A 22,500-nucleotide genomic window follows, 5' to 3' on the forward strand; every position below is an offset into this window, starting at 1 on the left:
TCCACGTTGGGTTTAGTTTCCATCTTAAAAACAAATAAAGAGAAAAACAAGCAAACGCAGCCGCGGATGAATCCATGTTCAGACAATAACCCCCTCTTATTATTTATGATTATTTCTCATCATTGATCATAAACAACGTAAACATTCAGGTTGAATTTGGCTCATGGGTCAAAACGAGTCACAGCAAAACAACAAACAAGAGAAAAGAAAACAACAACAAAGAGAACAGAGACATAAGTTCAGTTCTCCAGCTCATCAGAATTCACTGTTCTGTCTTTGGAGAGTTTTGTTCTTCTTGTCTTTATTAATATTAATAATCACAAGTCATCATATCTTTGATTCTTATTATTCTAATGTCTCCTCAAACAATAGATTTTATTTCAACATCAACACATGAATGATCCACACACGTATATGTAATATATTATATATATGTGTGTGTGTGTGTGTGTGTGTGTGTGTGTAAGCTAATGTTTTCTAACGTGTGTGTTCTTCCTGTGTGTGTCAGTGGACTCCTGAAGGACGCCGTCTGGTGACCGGAGCCTCCAGCGGAGAGTTCACGCTGTGGAACGGACTCACCTTCAACTTTGAGACCATTCTGCAGGTGAACGCACGCACGCACACACACACACACACACACACAGAGGCGCACACACAAACACACACACACACACACACACACACACACACACACACACACCTGTTATTTTATATTCAAACATACAATGAACTCAAATTAGTGAGAAGCTAACGTTACTAGAATAACTGTTTGTATGCAGATGATTCTCTACTTTACGCTTCAGTCCCATGTTTGACTCTGAGCCGTGAGTTCGAGCGCGTGGAGCCGCTCCGTCCTGACGTCCTCTGTCCTCTGTCCCCTGCAGGCCCACGACAGTCCGGTCCGGGCCATGACCTGGTCTCACAACGACATGTGGATGCTGACGGCGGACCACGGCGGCTACGTCAAGTACTGGCAGTCCAACATGAACAACGTCAAGATGTTCCAGGCTCACAAGGAGGCCATTAGAGAAGCCAGGTTTATACCCAATCTACCCTTTTCTGTAGTTGACCCTGTGTCCGTGTCGGCCCCGCGGGGGCGCCATCTCGCCTCGCGCTGCCACACGACGCTGCCGCTGTTGTTGTTGTTGTTGTTGTGGATTGGGGGCAGATGTACGTGTGTGCTGATGCAACACTGCAGTGATCTGTTGTTGATGCTCTTCCTGAGGAGCCGTTTCTCTCTGTGAATAAAGTCATCCTCGTTTATCTACCTGGTTCAGGGCAGGCCCAGTGCTGTGGGGGGGGGGCAGTGCTGTGGGGGGGGGCCCAGTGCTGTGGGGGGCCCAGTGGTGTTGTGGGGGGGGCCTAATAAAGTCTTAGTCAATAAAGTTTTGAAAGAATAAAGAGACGCACAGTCCCCCTGCTGGTCTGAAGCTGTAGATGTTTGAATAAAGGGACTAGACCCTGGATCCTACATCTCCCATGATGCACCTGTCTCTGTTAGCGCCTCCTGCCACGTCCGTCAGACTCCACGCCTCCAGGTTGTGATGCAGACAGTACGCTAGACGTTTGTAGAGATGACATCACACGACCGTCAGACTAGAACAGAGTCCTGGTCCTGGTCCCGGTCCCGGTCCCGGTCCTGGTCCCGGTCCCGGTCCCGGTCCTGGTCCCGGTCCTGCTCAGTCCAGTAAATCAACTCGATGTGTGAAATACGTCGACTGTCCCTTTAAATCTTCTGTGTAATGTTCATAAACTGTCATCAGTGACAAAACAGTGAGACTGGACGTGATTGGTCGGCACCGTGTTGCTTTAAAGCTGTAAAATAAATCATCGTCATTTTTACGATAAAGCCTTTTTTAAATCCCTCTGTTAGCCGACGCCACAGAGCGTTCATGCAGCCGAGACAAGCTAATGTTAGCAAGCCCATGTTTCAGCGAGCTAATATTACCGAGCAGCCAACGTGAGCCAGCTCAGGTTTCACTGCTAACATTAGCAAGAAGCTAAAGTTATCGAGCTCAGGTTTCACTGAGCTAACACTAGCACGAAGCCAACGTTAGCCAGCTTAGGTTTCAGTGAGCTAACATTAGCAAGAAGCTAAGGATAGCCAGCTAGCTGTAACTTAGCTGCGCTGCATGGATCTAGCGTTATTCGCTTCCTAGCGTTAGCTGATGAAGTCGTGTTAAAACGGCGAGCTAGCAGAAGAGTCTGGACGGCTCAGCCGACGTTTTCCACTCAAGACAGGATGTTGCTACATCAGCTAGCTAACAGTTCAGTGCATTAGCAGCGAGCTAACATTAGCAGCTAATGGCAGACTAGTCCAACACTACACTACCCATAATCCTCAGCGGCGTGCCTCTCAGGCTCCATGTTTGGTGTTTAACAGGTGTGTGAGTCAAACAGGAAACAGACGAGAGGACGGAGTCGTTAGCTCAGAGTGAACGTGTCACACAAAGATCGTGTTTATCAGGATCCTTTAGAGACGGAGTTCAGTCCTCAGCTGCTGCAGCGTGAAGAGCAGAACTCCTGAGTTAGAGAAGAATCTCTCTAACCCTGATAGTCAGGATTTAGTTATTAGATCTTTATATTTATAATTTAGTTATTAGAAATTTAACTTTAGGATTGATTTCTTAGATATTGTGGAAACATTGGTGTCGTCCAGATGTTTGTGTAAACCCTGACGCTGCGCAGTGACGCTGCACAGCGACGCTGCACAGTGAGCGACGCTCTGGGACTAAACTCTCACTACTCAAAGTGACCCGTCACTGAATGCACCTTTCTCTCTCTTGCACATTCAAATCCACATCAGCACATCTGTAATATAGTGTTTATCTGTGATACTGTGCTTTTATTTCATTGTTGTTCATATTTTTATTTTATATTTTATCTTATTTTTATATTTCTGATGGTTTTTTACTGCTGCTGCTACGACGACCTCATTTCCCCTCGGGGATAAATAAAGTTATTTAAATAAAGTTATTTATTTATTTATTTATCAAAGAAACGTGAATAAAAACCATCAAAGCAGAAATTTGTTCTCTTTCAAACGTCGTTCAGAGACGCTGAGAGCTTCAGCTCCGGGACACAAAACACAAGTTTGTCCTCAATAAATCCAAATAAATGTTTCTTAAATATATAAATAAACGTAACAAATACACAAATGTGTCATTAATAAAAAGTTAACAAATAAATGTGTCTTAAATTAATAAAAATAAGCTAATAAATATGTAACAAACTGATAAATGTGTCCTAAATAAATAAAATTAATAAATAAAAACATTTGTCTTAAAGAAATGTTCTCAACAAATGTGTCAAATAAAAAATAAACTAAAAATGTCATAAATAAATAAATTTGTCAAATAAATAAAAAACTAATGTAATAAATAAAATATCAAAAATAAATGTTTTATCCAAATAAATGTGTCAAATAAGTAAAAAATAAACTTAAGTCATAAACAAAAGTATCCTAAACAGATAATAAATGTACGTAATAAATAAACTTAATTATTGTGTCAGAAAAACAAAACTTAACTTAATAAATAAATGAAAAAAAATTGCATAAATGTTTTAAAAATAATTGTCAGGTAGAAAATAAACATAAATGTTGTGAATAAATAAATAAAACTAAATAAAAAAATAAATGTGTCATAAACAGTTAAATCTAGTTTGTGTCTAAACTCTGACGCAGCACATTAAACTTTCTCTGTCCCAGCGTGGTTCTGACTTTTCCCACGGCCCTTGAAGGCGTCTTCAGTTGTGTGTTGGTTCGTGCTGATGTCATCGACCACCGCGCCGCCGTTCAGAATGAGCGGACCAATCAGGGTCCAGAGGTCCCTGTCGCCATGGTGACGCTCTGCTTGTCTTCTCCAGTTTCTCCCCCACAGATAATAAATTCGCCACCTGCTCCGACGACGGCACCGTTCGCATCTGGGACTTCCTGCGCTGCCACGAGGAGCGGATCCTCCGAGGTACGCGCCCAGCACGGCACGCCCATTACCGCACAACACAACACGCCACAACACAACACGCCCACCGCAGCACAACACGCCTCAGCACGGCACGCCCATTACCGCACAACACACCACGGCACAACACAACACGCCCACCGCAACACAACACGCCTCAGCACTGCACGCCCATTACCGCACAACACACCACGACACAACACAACACGCCCAACGCAACGCAACGCAACACACCACGACACAACACAACACGCCCACCGCAGCACAACACAACACGCCCACCGCAGCACAACACAACACGCCCACCGCAGCACAACACACCCTCCGCAGCGCTGCACAACACAACACGCCCCCAACAAAACACAACGCGCCCAAGTCTCAGCACAACACGCCATGGCACAACACAACACGCCCACCGCAACGCAACACAACACGCCAGGGCACACCACGCCCACCGCAGCACACCACGCCCACCACAGCACAACAAGCCCACCACAGCATAACACAACACGCCCTCCGCAGCGCTGCACAACACAACACGCCCCCAACAAAACACAACATGCCCACCGCAACACAACACGCCCGCCATGGCACAACACGCAACAGCACAACACGCCCGCCACAACACAACACACCGCAGCACAACACGCCCGCCATGGCACAACACGCCCACCGCAGCGCAACACAACGCTCTCACCGCATCACAACATGCCACGACACGCCACGCCAAGGCACAACACGCCCACCGCAGCACGCCACAACACAACACGCCGCAGCATAACACGCATCAACAACTTTCACAGGTTTACAGTAATAATGAAATAAAGGAAACTCATTGTGTGTGTGTGTGTCTCTGTGTGTCTCTGTGTGTGTGTGTGTGTGTGTCTGTGTGTGTGTCTGTGTCTCTGTGTGTCTCTGTGTGTGTGTCTGTGTCTCTGTGTGTGTCTCTGTGTGTGTGTGTCTGTGTGTGTGTGTGTCTGTGTCTCTGTGTGCACGTGTGTGTGCGTGTGTCTCTGTGTGTGCCCGTGTGTGTGTGTGTCTCTGTGTGTGTGTGTCTCTGTGTGTGTGTGTGTGTGTGCACAGGTCACGGTGCGGATGTGAAGTGTGTGGACTGGCACCCCACCAAAGGTCTGGTGGTGTCGGGCAGTAAAGACAGTCAGCAGCCGATCAAGTTCTGGGACCCAAAGACGGGACAGAGCCTCGCCACGCTGTGAGTCACACTTTGCTTCAGTTACAGAAGTCTGTGAGGGTTCAGTCTGTAAAGGTGTTGTTTCTCTCTCTGTTCATGTGACGCGTCTCTGCAGCCACGCCCACAAGAACACGGTGATGGAGGTGAAGTGGAACCTGAACGGGAACTGGCTGCTGACGGCGTCACGTGACCACCTGTGCAAACTGTTCGACATCAGGAACCTGAAGGAGGAGCTGCAGGTGTTCCGAGGCCACAAGAAGGAGGCCACAGGTGAGCGGTCCCTCAGTGTGACCACGGCGTCAGTGTCACCCAATCAGCAGCTTATGTCTGAGTGCTCTTCCTGTGTTTGTGTCCCAGCGGTGGCGTGGCACCCGGTCCATGAGGGCCTGTTTGCCAGCGGAGGCTCTGACGGCTCGCTGCTCTTCTGGCACACTGGGTAACGTAGTTCCGCTCTCCCGCGTGACACCATGAACCCACAGGGTTCCTGCTGCTCTGACCTCTGACCTCTTCACTGCTGCTGTGTTCAGGGTGGAGAAGGAGGTCGGGGGGATGGAGATGGCTCATGAGGGGATGATCTGGAGTCTGGCCTGGCACCCGCTGGGTCACATCCTCTGCTCCGGCTCCAACGACCACACCAGGTACATGTTTGTTTTCAACAGTAGGTCCCCGAGAATTAAACAGTCTCTACCCTGTGGTCGATTCATGGAGACTCTTTATTTATTGGGACAGACCCACTATGTTCAGTCACTGAAGGTCTCTGCGAGTCAGGGCCCCTGACCCTGTGGGGGTACCTGACCCTGAGGGGGTACATGACCCTGCGGTGCACCTGACCCTTCCGGTCTCTGACCCTGCGAGGTACCTGACCCTGCGGGACACCCAACCCTGCGGGCCTGTTCAGTAAAGCAGTGATGAACTTGTCTCTGTACCCGTTTCAGTAAGTTCTGGACGAGGAACCGTCCGGGTGATAAGATGAGGGACCGCTACAACCTGAACCTGCTGCCGGGGATGTCAGAGGATGGCATGGAGTACGGTGAGTTCAGGGGCACGGACAAAAGCGTGAGATCAGATCTTTATCACCGCTGCTGACCGTTTTGCTTCTGTGTGTGTGTTTCAGACGACATGGACTTGAACAGCGTGGCCTGCATCCCTGGGATGGGGATCCCCGAGCAGCTGAAGGCTGCCATGGAGCTGGAGCAGAGCAGTAAGTCTCACCCTGGAGCCTCTGCACGGGTCCAGGCTTCAAGGGAATAAGATGAACAGGTTTTTTATTCGTGACAGAAAACATGAAAGTGAGAAAGGTGTCCCACAGGGATCCACGTTAGGTCCCGTGATATTTCCTCAGTACAGGTTTTGATGCTGATGTTTCCTGTAAGTGTCTTTGAGCTCTGCTCTCTAAAGGTTCCTCAAGTGTAACGCCGCAGTAACGTTTGTCTCCAGGTAAAGAGGTGGCCCCTGAAGTGGAGATGTCCATCCCCGGTCTGGACTGGGGCATGGACGAGGTCATGGGTAAAGACACCAAGAAGGTCCCGCAGAAGAAAGTCCCGTACGCCAAACCGATCCCGGCCCAGTTCCAGCAGGTAAACGTCCGGACCTTCCTCCTGAGCTGCTGGAGCGTGTGTGAGCTGTAGAGACAGTGTTCTGCTCTGCCTCCTCTCTTCAGGCCTGGGCGGAGAATAAAGTCCCCATGATGCCGCCGGGGGGAGACCCGTCCAAAGAGCGGAAGGTGGAGCAGAAAGTGGACGGGAAGAAGAAGAGTCAGGCGGAGATGGAGCAGGAGATGGCGGCGCTGCAGTACACCAACCCGCTGCTGCTCGAGGTTTGTGCCCTCTGTTCTTCCTGTCGTCAGCTGACGTCTGATCCTTCACACGCTGAACTCCTCGCTTCTCTCTGCAGCAGATGAAGATGAATCAGATGAACGCAGACGGGAACTTGGGCCCCCCACAGGGACAAGGCCCCATGGCCCCCTTCCCTGGTGGCCCCGGAGCTCCTGGGGGCCCGATGCCTCCTGGACAGCAGGGCTTCCCCCCAAACATGCCGCCTCAGCAGATGCCCAACAACATGGGGCCTCCCATGGGCCCTGGAGGCATGCATCCTCCTTTCATGCCCCCCTCTGGACCCCAGTCCCACCAGGGGCCCCCTCAGGGCATGATGGGACCACCAGACATGCAGGGACCCCAAGGTATGCAGAGACATCCCGGTGCACCAAGAAATATGGGCCCCCAAGGGCCTCACGGCATGGGACCCAGAGGGATGCAAGGGCCCCATGGTGGGATGATGGGCCCCCCTCCTCGAGGAATGGGTCCAAGGGATCCTCAGGGGCCTCCATCTCAGGGGAGCATGATGGGCCCGCAGGGTGGGATGATGGGGCCCCCACCCAGGACACACGGCAATGCGCCAAACAACTATGGGATGGGCAACATGCAGGGGCCCCAGGGAGGGATGCACGGGCCCCCAGGAAACACGCAGGGGCCCCCTGGTAACATTCAGGGACCGCATGGAAACATGCAGGGGCCCCATGGAAACATGCAAGGACCCCATGGAAACATGCAGGGGCCCCATGGAAACATGCAGGGGCCCCCGTACATGCAGAGTCAGGTGAGTGGCGTCTGACACACAGGATCAGCTGCAGTAGTGTTGTTGTGTGAATGAGGTGTTAACAGGATTTGGTCTTTCCAGGGTCAGAACTCGGGGCCCATGATGCACGGGATGGGCCAGCAGGGGCCCAGCAGCAAAGGTGAGAGAGACCTCTTCACCGGACTCCTCCAGATGGTTTTATTCTCATGCTTCTCCAAACGAGAACATGCTAACATGCTAACAATGTCCTTGAACATGAATAATAACGTTTGGATCTTGGACAGAGATGTTTCCCGGCCCCTGATAACCACCATCCTCTCTCCTCAGACCCCCGGGGGCCGCCGCCAAACCACCACATGGGCCCCCCTGACCGGCAGGGCCCCGGAGCACAAGAACAGGGCTCGGGTACTTATTGGGGAGACAACCAGCAGGGTCGACGGGGACCGCAAGACTTCGATGGAGGCCAGGACTTCCATGGCAGAGAGGAGGGCTGGAGACCAGGACCAGGATACCAGGGCAGCGTAGGGGGAGGACACAGGGGCGGAGGACACCGGGGGGCAGCAGGAGCCGGTAACGGAGGCAACTGGGGCCCCGAAGAGAGGTTCACCGGAGGAGAGTTCAGAGGACGGAGAGACGAAAGGTGAGTCTGTCTTTACACAGTCAGTCTTTATACAGTCTGTCTTTATACAGTCTGTCTTTATACAATCTGACTTTACACAGTCTGTCTTTATACAGTCTGTCTTTATACAGTCTGTCTTTATACAGTCTGTCTTTATACAGTCTGTCTTTACACAGTCTGTCTTTACACACAGTCTGTCTTTGCACAGTCTGTCTTTGCACAGTCTGTCTTTGCACAGTCTGTCTTTACACAGTCTGTCTTTACACAGTCTGTCTTTATACAGTCTGTCTTTATACAGTCTGTCTTTACACAGTCTGTCTTTACACAGTCTGTCTTTACACAGTCTGTCTTTATACAGTCTGTCTTTACACAGTCTGTCTTTACACAGTCTGTCTTTATACAGTCTGTCTTTATACAGTCTGTCTTTACACAGTCTGTCTTTACGCAGTCTGTCTTTACACAGTCTGTCTTTACACAGTCTGTCTTTATACAATCTGACTTTACACAGTCTGTCTTTACGCAGTCTGTCTTTACGCAGTCTGTCTTTACACAGTCTGTCTTTATACACAGTCTGTCTTTACACAGTCTGTCTTTACACAGTCTGTCTTTACACAGTCTGTCTTTATACAGTCTGTCTTTACACAGTCTGTCTTTACACAGTCTGTCTTTACGCAGTCTGTCTTTACACAGTCTGTCTTTACACAGTCTGTCTTTACACAGTCTGTCTTTACGCAGTCTGTCTTTACACAGTCTGTCTTTACACAGTCTGTCTTTATACAATCTGACTTTACACAGTCTGTCTTTATACAGTCTGTCTTTACACAGTCTGTCTTTACGCAGTCTGTCTTTACACAGTCTGTCTTTATACAATCTGACTTTACACAGTCTGTCTTTATACAGTCTGTCTTTACGCAGTCTGTCTTTACACAGTCTGTCTTTACACAGTCTGTCTTTATACAATCTGACTTTACACAGTCTGTCTTTACGCAGTCTGTCTTTACGCAGTCTGTCTTTACACAGTCTGTCTTTACACAGTCTGTCTTTATACAATCTGACTTTACACAGTCTGTCTTTATACAGTCTGTCTTTACACAGTCTGTCTTTACGCAGTCTGTCTTTACACAGTCTGTCTTTATACAGTCTGTCTTTATACAGTCTGTCTTTACACAGTCTGTCTTTATACAGTCTGTCTTTACACAGTCTGTCTTTACGCAGTCTGTCTTTACACAGTCTGTCTTTACACAGTCTGTCTTTATACAATCTGACTTTACACAGTCTGTCTTTATACAGTCTGTCTTTACACAGTCTGTCTTTACGCAGTCTGTCTTTACACAGTCTGTCTTTATACAATCTGACTTTACACAGTCTGTCTTTATACAGTCTGTCTTTACACAGTCTGTCTTTACACAGTCTGTCTTTATACAATCTGACTTTATACAGTCTGTCTTTACACAGTCTGTCTTTACACAGTCTGTCTTTACGCAGTCTGTCTTTACACAGTCTGTCTTTACACAGTCTGTCTTTATACAATCTGACTTTACACAGTCTGTCTTTACGCAGTCTGTCTTTACGCAGTCTGTCTTTACGCAGTCTGTCTTTACACAGTCTGTCTTTACACAGTCTTTCTTTACACAGTCTGTCTTTACACAGTCTGTCTTTACACACAGTCTGTCTTTACACACAGTCTGTCTTTACACAGTCTGTCTTTATACAGTCTTTCTTTACACAGTCTGTCTTTACACACAGTCTGTCTTTACACACAGTCTGTCTTTACGCAGTCTGTCTTTATACAGTCTGTCTTTACACAGTCTTTCTTTACACACAGTCTGTCTTTACACAGTCTGTCTTTACACACAGTCTGTCTTTATACAGTCTGTCTTTACACACAGTCTGTCTTTACACACAATCTGTCTTTACACAGTCTGTCTTTACACAGTCTGTCTTTACACAGTCTGTCTTTACACAGCCTGTCTTTATACAGTCTGTCTTTACACACAGTCTGTCTTTACACACAGTCTGTCTTTACACAGTCTGTCTTTACACAGTCTGTCTTTACACAGTCTGTCTTTATACAATCTGACTTTACACAGTCTGTCTTCACACAGTCTGTCTTTACACACAGTCTGTCTTTACACACAGTCTGTCTTTACACACAGTCTGTCTTTACACACAGTCTGTCTTTATACAGTCTGTCTTTACACAGTCTGTCTTTACACACAGTCTGTCTTTACACACAGTCTGTCTTTACACAGTCTGTCTTTACACAGTCTGTCTTTACACACAGTCTGTCTTTACACAGTCTGTCTTTACACACAGTCTGTCTTTACACACAGTCTGTCTTTACACAGTCTGTCTTTACACAGTCTGTCTTTATACACAGTCTGTCTTTATACACAGTCTGTCTTTACACACAGTCTGTCTTTACACAGTCTGTCTTTACACAGTCTGTCTTTACACAGTCTGTCTTTATACACAGTCTGTCTTTACACAGTCTGTCTTTACACAGTCTGTCTTTATACAGTCTGTCTTTACACAGTCTGTCTTTACACAGTCTGTCTTTACACAGTCTGTCTTTATACAGTCTGTCTTTACACACAGTCTGTCTTTACACAGTCTGTCTTTATACAGTCTGTCTTTACACAGTCTGTCTTTACACACAGTCTGTCTTTACACAGTCTGTCTTTACACACAGTCTGTCTTTACACACAGTCTGTCTTTACACACAGTCTGTCTTTATACAGTCTGTCTTTACACAGTCTGTCTTTACACAGTCTGTCTTTATACAGTCTGTCTTTACACACAGTCTGTCTTTACACAGTGTGTCTTTATACAGTCTGTCTTTACACAGTCTGTCTTTACACAGTCTGTCTTTACACAGTCTGTCTTTATACAGTCTGTCTTTACACAGTCTGTCTTTACACAGTCTGTCTTTACACAGTCTGTCTTTATACAGTCTGTCTTTACACACAGTCTGTCTTTACACAGTCTGTCTTTACACAGTCTGTCTTTATACAGTCTGTCTTTACACAGTCTGTCTTTATACAGTCTGTCTTTATACACAGTCTGTCTTTATACAGTCTGTCTTTACACAGTCTGTCTTTATACAGTCTGTCTTTACACAGTCTGTCTTTATACAGTCTGTCTTTATACAGTCTGTCTTTATACAGTCTGTCTTTACACAGTCTGTCTTTACACAGTCTGTCTTTACACAGTCTGTCTTTACACAGTCTGTCTTTACACAGTCTGTCTTTATACAGTCTGTCTTTACACACAGTCTGTCTTTACACAGTCTGTCTTTACACAGTCTGTCTTTATACAGTCTGTCTTTACACAGTCTGTCTTTATACAGTCTGTCTTTATACACAGTCTGTCTTTACACAGTCTGTCTTTACACAGTCTGTCTTTATACAGTCTGTCTTTACACAGTCTGTCTTTACACAGTCTGTCTTTACACAGTCTGTCTTTACACAGTCTGTCTTTATACAGTCTGTCTTTACACACAGTCTGTCTTTACACAGTCTGTCTTTATACACAGTCTGTCTTTACGCAGTCTGTCTTTACGCAGTCTGTCTTTATACAGTCTGTCTTTACACACAGTCTGTCTTTACACAGTCTGTCTTTATACAGTCTGTCTTTACACACAGTCTGTCTTTACACAGTCTGTCTTTATACACAGTCTGTCTTTACACAGTCTGTCTTTATACAGTCTGTCTTTACACACAGTCTGTCTTTACACAGTCTGTCTTTATACACAGTCTGTCTTTACACAGTCTGTCTTTACACACAGTCTGTCTTTACACAGTCTGTCTTTACACAGTCTGTCTTTACACAGTCTGTCTTTACACAGTCTGTCTTTATACACAGTCTGTCTTTATACACAGTCTGTCTTTACACACAGTCTGTCTTTACACAGTCTGTCTTTACACAGTCTGTCTTTACACAGTCTGTCTTTCCACAGTCTGTCTTTCCACAGTCTGTCTTTACACGGTCTGTCTTTACACAGTCTGTCTTTACACGGTCTGTGGTCTGAAGTGGTCTCTGGGTGTTCCAGGTTCAGAGGCGGTGGCCCCGGTCGGCCCGTAGCTCGTAGTTACCCTGAGGACTACGGGGGCGCGGAGGAGGTCTACGACAGCGCAGAGGAGATGGGTCGAGGCTGGGACAACGGAGGCCGAGGGAGACCGCCTCGAGGAGGGGGTCCGCCCAGAGCAGGTGAGACCGTCTGTCCGCCCAGAGCAGGTGAGACCGTCTGTCCGCCCAGAGCAGGTGAGACCGTCTGTCCGCCATGTTTGTCTCTGATCACTTCCCCTCCTTCCCTTCCTTCCCTTCCCCTCCTTCCCTTCCCTTCCTTCCCTTCCTCTCCTTCCCTTCCCCTCGTTCCCCTCCTTCCCTTCCCCTCGTTCCCTTCCTTCCCTTCCTTCCCTTCCCTCCTTCCCTTCCCCTCCTTCCCTTCCTTCCCTTCCTTCCCTTCCCTCCTTCCCTTCCCCTCGTTCCCCTCCTTCCCTTCCCCTCGTTCCCTTCCTTCCCTTCCTTCCCTTCCCTCCTTCCCTTCCCCTCCTTCCCTTCCTTCCCTTCCCCTCGTTCCCTTCCTTCCCTTCCCTTCCTTCCCTTCCTCTCCTTCCCTTCCTTCCCTTCCCCTCGTTCCCTTCCTTCCCTTCCCCTCGTTCCCTTCCTTCCCTTCCTTCCCTTCCTTCCCCTCCTTCCCCTCGTTCCCTCCCCCTCGTTCCCTTCCTTCCCCTCGTTCCCTTCCTTCCCTTCCCCTCGTTCCCTTCCCCTCCTGCCCTTCCTTCCCTTCCCCTCGTTCCCTTCCCCTCCTGCCCTTCCTTCCTTCCCTTCCCCTCCTTCCCTTCCTTCCCTTCCCCTCGTTCCCTTCCTTCCCTTCCCCTCGTTCCCTTCCCCTCCTTCCTTCCCTTCCCCTCCTTCCCTTCCTTCCCCTCGTTCCCTTCCCCTCCTTCCCTTCCCCTCCTTCCCTTCCCTTCCTTCCCTTCCTCTCCTTCCCTTCCTTCCCTTCCCCTCGTTCCCTTCCCCTCGTTCCCTTCCTTCCCCTCGTTCCCTTCCCCTCCTTCCCTTCCCTTCCTTCCCTTCCTTCCCTTCCCCTCGTTCCCTTCCCCTCCTTCCCTTCCTCTCCTTCCCTTCCTTCCCTTCCCCTCGTTCCCTTGCTTCCCCTCGTTCCCTTCCTTCCCTTCCTTCCCCTCGTTCCCTTCCCTTCCTTCCCTTCCTCTCCTTCCCTTCCTCTCCTTCCCTTCCTCTCCTTCCCTTCCTTCCCTTCCCCTCGTTCCCTTCCCCTCCTTCCCTCCCCTCCTTCCCCTCGTTCCCTTCCCCTCCTTCCCTTCCCTTCCTTCCCTTCCTCTCCTTCCCTTCCTTCCCTTCCCCTCGTTCCCTCGTTCCCTTCCTTCCCTTCCCCTCGTTCCCTTCCTTCCCCTCGTTCCCTTCCTTCCCTTCCTTCCCCTCGTTCCCTTCCCCTCCTTCCCTTCCCTTCCTTCCCTTCCCCTCCTTCCCTTCCTTCCCTTCCCCTCGTTCCCTTCCCCTCCTTCCCTTCCCTTCCTTCCCCTCGTTCCCTTCCCTTCCTTCCCTTCCCTTCCTTCCCTTCCTCTCCTTCCCTTCCTTCCCTTCCCCTCGTTCCCTCGTTCCCTTCCTTCCCTTCCCCTCGTTCCCTTCCTTCCCCTCGTTCCCTTCCTTCCCTTCCCCTCGTTCCCTCGTTCCCTTCCTTCCCTTCCCCTCGTTCCCTTCCTTCCCCTCGTTCCCTTCCTTCCCTTCCCCTCCTTCCCTTCCTTCCCTTCCTCTCCTTCCCTTCCTTCCCTTCCTTCCCTTCCTTCCCTTCCTCTCCTTCCCTTCCTTCCCTTCCTCTCCTTCCCTTCCTTCCCTTCCCCTCCTTCCCTTCCTTCCCTTCCTTCCCTTCCCCTCCTTCCCTTCCTTCCCCTCGTTCCCTTCCTTCCCTTCCCCTCCTTCCCTTCCTTCCCTTCCTCTCCTTCCCTTCCTTCCCTTCCTTCCCTTCCTTCCCTTCCTCTCCTTCCCTTCCTTCCCTTCCTCTCCTTCCCTTCCTTCCCTTCCCCTCCTTCCCTTCCTTCCCTCCCCCTCGTTGCTGCAGCGTGGTCGTGTGTGTGCAGACTCTTATTGTGGCGGTGTCCCCCTCTCCTTCCTGTGTGCAGGTCACGATGGTTACCGTGACGGGCAGATGCATGATGGGTCGTCCCCGGCGGCCCGTGAGCGCTCGGCCTCGCTGCAGGGCATGGACATGGCGTCGCTGCCGCCCCGCAAGCGCCCGTGGCAGGACGGGCCCGGGACCGGAGACCCCCGAGAGAGGGAGACCCCCGGGGCTGAGGGGGGTGAGTCTCACACACACACACACACACACACACACACACACACACACACACACACACACACACACACACACACACACACACACACACAGAGACACACAGGGACACACACACACACAGAGACACACACACACACACACACACACACACACACACACACACACACACACACACACACACACACACACACACACACACACACACACACACACACACACACAGAGACACACACAGAGACACACACAGAGACACACACACACACACACACACACACACACACAGACACACACACACACACACACACACAGAGACACACACACACAGACACAGAGACACACACACACACACACACACAGAGACACACACACAGATACACACACACACACACACACACACACACACACACACACACTCTCTCTCATCCCGGTGGTTTGATTCCCTGCAGGTCGCCCCCCCCAGAGGGAGGACGGTGGTTATGGTCCGTCTGGTCGAGGACGCGGCGGCTGGGGTCCGGGTGGAGGACCAGGACCAGGACCAGGACCCGGGATGGTCCCCAGGAGAGGAGGCCCAGCACCCAGAGGACCCCCGAGGGGCCGGGGCCGGTAGTCCTGAAGAACGTGTCCCCTGGTCCTGGTCTCTGGGGGGGGGCAGACAAACTGTTGGTCCGTCAGGGCTGTGGGCCGGACGCTGGGCTCTGATTGGTCCAGCCTGAGCCCGCCCACAGATGAGTCCCCGGGCTCTGATTGGTCCAGCCTGAGCCCGCCCACAGGAGAGGGCTCTGATTGGTCCAGCCTGAGCCCGCCCACAGGAGAGGGCTCTGATTGGTCCAGCCTGAGCCCGCCCACAGACGATCCCCGGGCTCTGATTGGTCCAGCCTGAGCCTGCCCACAGGCGAGGGCTCTGATTGGTCCAGCCTGAGCCCACCCACAGGCGATCCCCGGGCTCTGATTGGTCCAGCCTGAGCCCGCCCACAGGCGAGGGCTCTGATTGGTCGAGCGTTTTAATGTAACATATTGTAGAGAATCTTCTTCGTCTCTTCTGTTTTCGTCTCGTTGCTTTTTTGTAAAAGATTTCTATGTTTTTGTGTTTTCACTGCGGTGAACAATAAAGATTCACACTCAAACTGAAACACGTGTTTCATTCAACTCTCAAAACTTTATTTACACACTCTGAACTTTATTAACAGTCTGTAAAGATCAGAGTCACAGTTTCATCAGTGAATCCAGTTCAAACAGACCTTTGATGTGAAACGTGTCAATCAGACATTTTTATTTTTATTATTAAATAATCAGAGTTTCCTGTTGTGGAGCAGCTTCACAGACGCAGCGTCACAGACGCAGCGTCACAGACGCAGCGTCACAGACGCAGCGTCACAGACGCAGCGTCTCCGTCAGCTCCGTTCTCTTTCATCCACACGTTCATCACACTGTGACTCATTTCCTCTGACCATAAAAGTGCATGTATGTGACGTTGTGGGGAGGGGCGTACGTCCATTTGGCTGACGTTTACCTCCGAGGAGAAGTGAGGGCCAGAGGCTAGCTGTCACTCAAGAGACCACGCCCCTAATTATTCATGAACTTTAACCTCCAATCAAATCAAAACTAGCCCCTCCCCCTCAGCGTTGTCATGGAGACCTGATCTAAACACAGACCATAATGTTCTTTGGTCCTTAAACAGGTTTAATGATGCTGTGTAAACATGTTTAACATGAAACCTGCCCCTAGTGGACACTCAGAGACCTGACGCTGACCCAAACTAACAGGAAGTCTCTCTCTGTGGGCGGGGCTTGGACAGCAGTGAGGGTCAGAGGTCACAGCTGCTTCACTGGTTTATTTCTGTATTAAAGTGATTTTATTAACAAACATGTTAAAAATTAAACACATTAAACGTGATTGGTCCCTGAACAGCAGGAAACTCCTCCTCTGCACTTTAATCCTCCGTAACCATGGAGACGGTTTTTATTAAGGTAGAAATCAGGAGAGATGCTAACAGCCGGACGTGGCTAACAGGGGTTAGCTCGGGGCAGCACGGTGAAGGCATTCAAAGGTCTTTTTTAACCACTAATGCTGCTGAAAATAACACACACACGCTGAGTGTGAGACCACAGGTACACACACACAGGTACACACACACTTTACTATGAGAGGAGCTGGTGCAGGGGCCAGTAGGTAAGTCTTTAATAAACTCTGGCTTCACTAACTTCGCTGATGACGCTGGAAACACTTTAGATCAGTTTCATTCACTGTGTTTTATATTTCAGCAGCAGTTTGGGGCCCTGTTCAAACCCCAGCACGTCTGAGCTTTTATGAAACTTTTAACTCAATTTAAACTGTTTAATTATCAAAAACCTTCCATTCTTATTGTTTTTACAGAGAAATAAAATAAAATAAACTGTCTCCGTGTTTTATCTGATGATTCAAGTGCAGAAAAAGACCGTGGTGGACTTTACACCAGAGACACACTTTAATGAGGACTGGACCCCCGAGTCCCTCCTGAGGCCCCCCTACAGTCCCTCCTGAGGCCCCCCTACAGTCCCTCCTGAGGCCCCCCTACAGTCCCTCCTGAGGCCCCCGGGCCCCGTGTGTCAGTGAGACGTGTCCGGGCTGAGCCGCTCAGTCCTCGGTCAGATCGGCATGGTTTTCCCGGTGACGGTCCTCTTGAGGGCGGACGCCGCCATCCCCCCCATGAAGCGGATCCCGGCGCTGCCCCCGGGCAGCAGCGACACCACGGCCCCGAGGAGGACGGCGACCTGCAGGGCGGCTCCCAGCGCCGTGAGCACGGTGCTGTGGAGGCTCAGCGCCGCGTACAGGGTCCCCCCGAGGGCGCACAGGTACACGGCGGCCCCGGGGGAGGTGCGCAGGCCCGAGGCCAGTCTGCTGGGGCCCCGCAGCACCGCGGCCGCGCACAGGGCGAACAGGGACCCGAGGGACCAGAGCAGCGCGAACTTCCGGCCGTAGAGGAGCAGCAGCGGCGCGTACAGAGCCGAGAGGCCGAAGCACAGCAGCGAGAAGGCCCCGAGCACCGCGGAGCCCACCAGCCGCTGCCGCCGGCTCAGGCCCGGCAGACACGGGTCCGGCTCGGCCGACCAGGGCCAGGAGGAGCCGCTGCTGCCGCCGGAGCTCTGTCCGGACCACGGGCTCGACCACCGGCCGAACCAGCTCCCCGAGACCGGCTCCGGGGCGTCCAGGTCCACCGTGGTGCTGGAGCCGGACGGGGCTTTAGCCTGGGCCTTGGACCCGGTCTTGGACTGGATCAGGTACTCCTGCAGCTGCCGGTTCAGTTCCGCCATGACGGAGGAAGCTAACAGGCTAACTGCTAGCACAAATTTTTCTTCTTCTGCTGCTACTGCACTTCCGGTCCGGCGGTCCTCCACAGAACAACAACATCCGGTCTGGGTTTTATTTTATATTATATTTTTATATTAAAATCTATTGTTGTTTATTAAAGTGTTATTTTATGTTATAAATGTATATTAAATTATATATTTATAATATTTTTATATTAAATTATATTTTTTATAATATTGTATTTTTATATTTTATTTTATATTCAATTATATTAAAGTATATTATTTATTATTTTATATTATATATTACATGATGTAATAATGTGTTTTGTAATGTTATTATATTTATTTATATTTGTCTACATTTAAAACATTAATAAAAATCATCTTTCACATATTTCATATAAATAAACATTTGTCCTTTAAATAATAATTATAATTTAAAGTCATGACGGACGTGAGGAGTGTTTCTGTTTAACTGATGACGGACTTCAGCTGTTGGACTAAAATTAACCTGAGACACACACACACACACACACACACACACACACACACACACGGCCTTCTACGGTATCACCCGTGTGTGTGTGTGTGTGTGTTCATTCAGAGCAGCCATCAGAGGAAGAAACAAGCAAAACTAAAGACAAGGAACCGACCAGGTAACAGACACACACTCACACACACACACACACACACACACACACACACACACACGCACATACACAGACACAGAGACACACACACACACACACACACAGACACGTTAGCGTAGCTGCACATGTGTGTGTGTGTGCTCAGTTTATAGATTTGCTGTTTTCTTGTTGTTTGTTTCAGTGATTTTGTTCCAGAACTTTCTGTAAAACCATAAAAATCATCTTCACCTGATGAAGTTTGAAGTTTGAATCTTTATTAAAGTTATTTTTATAATAATTCACCTGGAACAGAATCAAAGTTTTGCTTTTCCATAAAAAATATATTTAGTCTGTTTCCATGGCAGCAGCCAATAGCGTTGCTGGCTGTCTGTTGCTGGTTGCCATGGTTGCTGGTTGTCATGGTTGCTGGTTGCCATGGTTGCTGGTTGCCATGGTTGCTGGTTGCCATGGTTGCTGGTTGCCATGGTTGCTGGTTGTCTGTTGCTGACTCATGACGAGTCTTTTAGCCGCAGTCATCGGTCGTTCAGACGGAGCTATGCTAGCAGCACCTGTCTGCCTCCAGTCATTGTGCTAAGCTAGGCTAACGGCTGCTGTGTTTCAGGTGTCATGGCGCTGTCTCAGATCACGCCCACCCTGTTCCTGAGCAGCGCCGACGCCCCCCTCAACGCCGCGCTGGTGTCACGGAAGGGCATCACGCTGATCGTCAACGCCACGCTCAGCCACGCCTGCCCCGCCTACGCCGGCGTGGAGTGCGTGCGCGTTCCCGTCCCCGACCTGCCCAGCGCTCGCCTCGGAGACCACTTCGACCGGGTGGCTGAGCGTATCCACGGCAACCGCGCGGGGGGCACTCTGGTGCACTGCGCCGTGGGTATGAGCCGCTCGCCGGCGTTGGTGATGGCGTACCTGATGCGTTACAGGGCGGTGACGCTCCGCCAGGCGCACCGCTGGGTCCAGGAGAGCCGGCCCTCCGTCAGGCTGAACGCCGGCTTCTGGGAGCAGCTGCTGCAGTACGAGAGGAGGCTGTACGGGAGCAACACCGTCAGGGTGCTGCCAGAGGCGCCGCCGCTGACGCCAAGGGCGCCGCTGCCGCCTCCACGGGCCAACCGGCTGACTCTGGTCCCCAGGTCACCGCTAATGACCCGGACATCAGTGATGTCACGCCCTCAGGTGATGACGCCAGCGAGCAAGAGGAGAAGAGCCAAAGCCGGCGCCGCCAAAGTCTGAGCGTCGGGTTCAAACGCACAACATTTCAACATGTCTGACATTCTTCTTCCTTTTCTAAACATTACCCACAATGCAACTCAAACATGTGACCAACACAGGCTAGCATGTTAGCCGTTAGCTCAGCATCATGTTATTATTATTATTATTTACGAGGATTAAAAAGAAGCAAATCTACGAGAAAAAGTCGCAGATTTACGATTAAAAATATAAACTCTGGCTTCACTAACTACGCTGATGACGCTTTGTTGTGTGTGTGTGTGTGTGTGTGTGTGTGTGTGTGTGTGTGTGTGTGTGTGTGTGTGTGTGTGTGTGTGTGTGTGTGTGTGTGTGTGTGTGTGTGTGTGTAGGGACTCTTCTCATGCTGCTGCAGAGGTTTGCTGTTATTTTCAGCAGCATTAGTGGTTAAAAAAGACCTTTGAATGCCTTCACCGTGCTGCCCCGAGCTAACCACTGTTAGCCACGTCGGGGTGTTAGCATCTCTCCTGTCTCCATGGTGATGACGTTGTTAACTTTTGTGGTCGTGGTTCTGATGAAAAAGGGAACAAAATGTTAAAAATGAAGAATGAAACTGTTACGATCAAACTTCCTGTGACGCTGTTTCCACGGTTACAGCAGGAAAGGGGAGGAGCTACAGTGATTTTCATGTGTTCACATCAAACATGTTTCACAACAACTTTATAAACAATAATAATAAATCTAAACATTAATAATTCACCAACGCTTTTATTGTGAAATCCCTTGCAGGAAGTCACGGTGTGTTGCTCGGCTGTGTTCGGCTCCGCTCTGTTCGGGTCTCCTCGGCTATGTTCGGCTTTGCTCGGGTTTGTTCGGCTCCGCTCGGCTGTGTTCGGCTTTGCTCGGGTTTGTTCGGCTCTGCTCGGTTCTGCTCGGCTCTGCCCGGCTGTGTTCGGCTCTCCTCGGCTGTTCGGCTGTGTTCGGTTCTACTCGGCTCTTTTCAACTCTTCTCGGCTATGCTCGGCTCCGCTCGGCTCTGTTCGGCTCCGCTCGGCTGTCGGCTCTGCTCGGCTCTGCCCGGCTGTGTTCGGCTCTCCTCGGCTGTTCGGCTCCGCTCGGCTGCTCGGCTCTCCTCGGCTCTGTTCGGCTCTCCTCGGGTTATTTTCGTCCCGCCCTCCGCCGGACCAGAGCGAGATGATCACAGGATCCCGCGGCGTTTGGTGCTTCATCGTCGGGCAGGTTGGACGGAACGGACCGGGGCGCAGAACCGAGCGGGAGCAGCAGCGAGGAGCGGCCGGAGATCCGCGTCTGTGAGCGGCAGGTGTGAGCGCTGAGGCCCGGGCCCCGGAGCAGAGACACCGGGCGGACGGTCGCAGCGGAGCCGGGCTGCGGTGCGCTGCTGGCGGCTGCAGCGGGGAGATGTACCAGGTCCAGGTGAGCATCCGGTCCAGCTGCTCTGTCCGGACTCGAACCTGTGATGTGTTTTCATTTCATATTCATAATTATCTCCACGAACCCAACCGGAAGTGAGGGAATTATTATTACAACATTAAAAGTTCATCAATAACTTCAATAATTCACCTTTTTAACGCGTCAGCAGATTTTTAATGTTAATGTTTAATGTTAATATCGTTTTAATGTTCTGATGCTTTGACATCAGTGTTTTTATTATTGTTTATGTTTTAAATTATTATAATAATAAAAACAGTATTCAGGAATTAATTGGTTCATAAAAGAAATAAATAATTAAACACAAACATCAGTTTAAAGATAAACTTTATCATTATTATTATTATTATTATTATTATTTTACTGTTTCTGCTTTAAACAACTTTAAATGTTTATAAAACATCACTTTTATTTCTGTTTCTCAGCTCTGTTGTTTATTATTATTATATTATTATTATTATATTTATTTCTTTCTATAAACCATTCATTATGATCATATATATGATTTATATATATTTATATAAATATGATTACATCGAGTCAGAATCAAAACTTTACTCTTTTAAAGGAGAGTTTTTTCTAACAGTAAAAAAATAAAATATAAAATATAAATATTAAGACAATAAATAAAATAAAGTTAAGGAGAAGTTAATAAATGTTTGTTCCTGAGACAAAGGAAGCAGACACACACACACACACACACACACACACACACACACACACACACACACACACACACACACACACACACACACACACACACACACACACAGGCGCCCAGGGTTCATCCAGACCAGATGATCCTGAACCACCTCAACTGGCTCCTTTCAACACAAAGGAGCAGCGGCTCTACTCCGAGTTCCTCACGGATGCTGAACTTCTCCCCCTCTCTCTAAGGGAGACTCCAGACCCCCTCCTGAGGAAACACACTTCACACCGTCCTTACTGTGAACAGCTTGGACGGTTCCCCGTGTCCCCCTCCTGAGGTGCTGAATGGTGGTCCAGAAGCACCTCGGTGCCCCCCAAAGTCCTTCTCCAGGACTTGTGTGAACTCCTCCCACACCCGCTGCTTTGCCTCTGACCCAGCAGAGGCTGCAGCCCTTCAGACCTGTGGGGACCTCAGAACCACCTCCGGAGTCTTCTGGGAGACCAGATCCTGAAGGCCTCCTTCTTCAGGGGGACCCCTGACCCCCGGGCTCCACCACGGTGCTCCAGGGTCCCCGCCAGTGTGAGTTGCAGGTCTCTGGGACAGGGGCCTCCTCCAGACGG

General features: G+C 49.8%; 4 protein-coding genes across 4 annotated transcripts in view; 3 read left to right on the forward strand and 1 right to left on the reverse strand.

Annotated features, from left to right (window-relative positions):
- wdr33 (WD repeat domain 33) overlaps window positions 1-15,793 on the forward strand; it is a 19,233-nt gene extending 3,440 nt beyond the window's left edge. Inside the window, exons 3-19 of the mRNA XM_083927876.1 lie at window positions 509-604; window positions 885-1,036; window positions 3,868-3,965; window positions 5,046-5,172; window positions 5,267-5,421; window positions 5,509-5,587; window positions 5,679-5,789; window positions 6,087-6,181; window positions 6,266-6,352; window positions 6,589-6,728; window positions 6,812-6,967; window positions 7,045-7,746; window positions 7,828-7,885; window positions 8,053-8,365; window positions 12,396-12,553; window positions 14,491-14,667; window positions 15,110-15,793. Of these exons, the coding sequence (XP_083784002.1) occupies window positions 509-604; window positions 885-1,036; window positions 3,868-3,965; window positions 5,046-5,172; window positions 5,267-5,421; window positions 5,509-5,587; window positions 5,679-5,789; window positions 6,087-6,181; window positions 6,266-6,352; window positions 6,589-6,728; window positions 6,812-6,967; window positions 7,045-7,746; window positions 7,828-7,885; window positions 8,053-8,365; window positions 12,396-12,553; window positions 14,491-14,667; window positions 15,110-15,270 (2,865 nt within the window). The 3' untranslated portion in view covers window positions 15,271-15,793. The remainder of the gene's footprint in view (window positions 1-508; window positions 605-884; window positions 1,037-3,867; window positions 3,966-5,045; window positions 5,173-5,266; window positions 5,422-5,508; window positions 5,588-5,678; window positions 5,790-6,086; window positions 6,182-6,265; window positions 6,353-6,588; window positions 6,729-6,811; window positions 6,968-7,044; window positions 7,747-7,827; window positions 7,886-8,052; window positions 8,366-12,395; window positions 12,554-14,490; window positions 14,668-15,109) is intronic.
- A 1,444-nt stretch (window positions 15,794-17,237) lies between these two features.
- On the reverse strand, window positions 17,238-17,953 carry sft2d3 (SFT2 domain containing 3; the record flags this gene model as incomplete). The annotated part of the gene is made up of 1 exon (XM_083928503.1): window positions 17,238-17,953. The coding sequence occupies one exon, from the start codon at window positions 17,951-17,953 to the stop codon at window positions 17,288-17,290; it is 666 nt and encodes a 221-aa protein (XP_083784629.1). The 3' UTR covers window positions 17,238-17,287.
- Window positions 17,954-18,510: 557 nt separating this feature from the next.
- LOC310957971 (dual specificity protein phosphatase 18) lies at window positions 18,511-20,458 on the forward strand. The gene is made up of 2 exons (XM_083928739.1): window positions 18,511-18,609; window positions 19,205-20,458. Exon 2 carries the CDS (start codon window positions 19,210-19,212, stop codon window positions 19,825-19,827), a length of 618 nt encoding a protein of 205 aa, XP_083784865.1. The 5' UTR covers window positions 18,511-18,609; window positions 19,205-19,209; the 3' UTR covers window positions 19,828-20,458.
- Window positions 20,459-21,131: 673 nt separating this feature from the next.
- The window catches only part of pex5lb (peroxisomal biogenesis factor 5-like b), a 27,610-nt gene continuing 26,241 nt past the window's right edge, over window positions 21,132-22,500 (forward strand). The window contains exon 1 of the mRNA XM_083927948.1: window positions 21,132-21,216. Within this exon, the coding sequence (XP_083784074.1) occupies window positions 21,202-21,216 (15 nt within the window). The 5' untranslated portion in view covers window positions 21,132-21,201. The remainder of the gene's footprint in view (window positions 21,217-22,500) is intronic.

The sequence above is a fragment of the Echiichthys vipera genome (genome assembly GCF_963691815.1).
Source record: "Echiichthys vipera genome assembly, chromosome: 15".
Taxonomy (NCBI): Eukaryota; Metazoa; Chordata; class Actinopteri; order Perciformes; family Trachinidae; genus Echiichthys; species Echiichthys vipera.

Coding starts and splice junctions, on each gene's coding strand:
- LOC310957971 (XM_083928739.1), top strand. CDS start 19,210: ATGGCGCTGTCTCAGATCACGCCCACCCTGTTCCTGAGCAGCGCCGAC.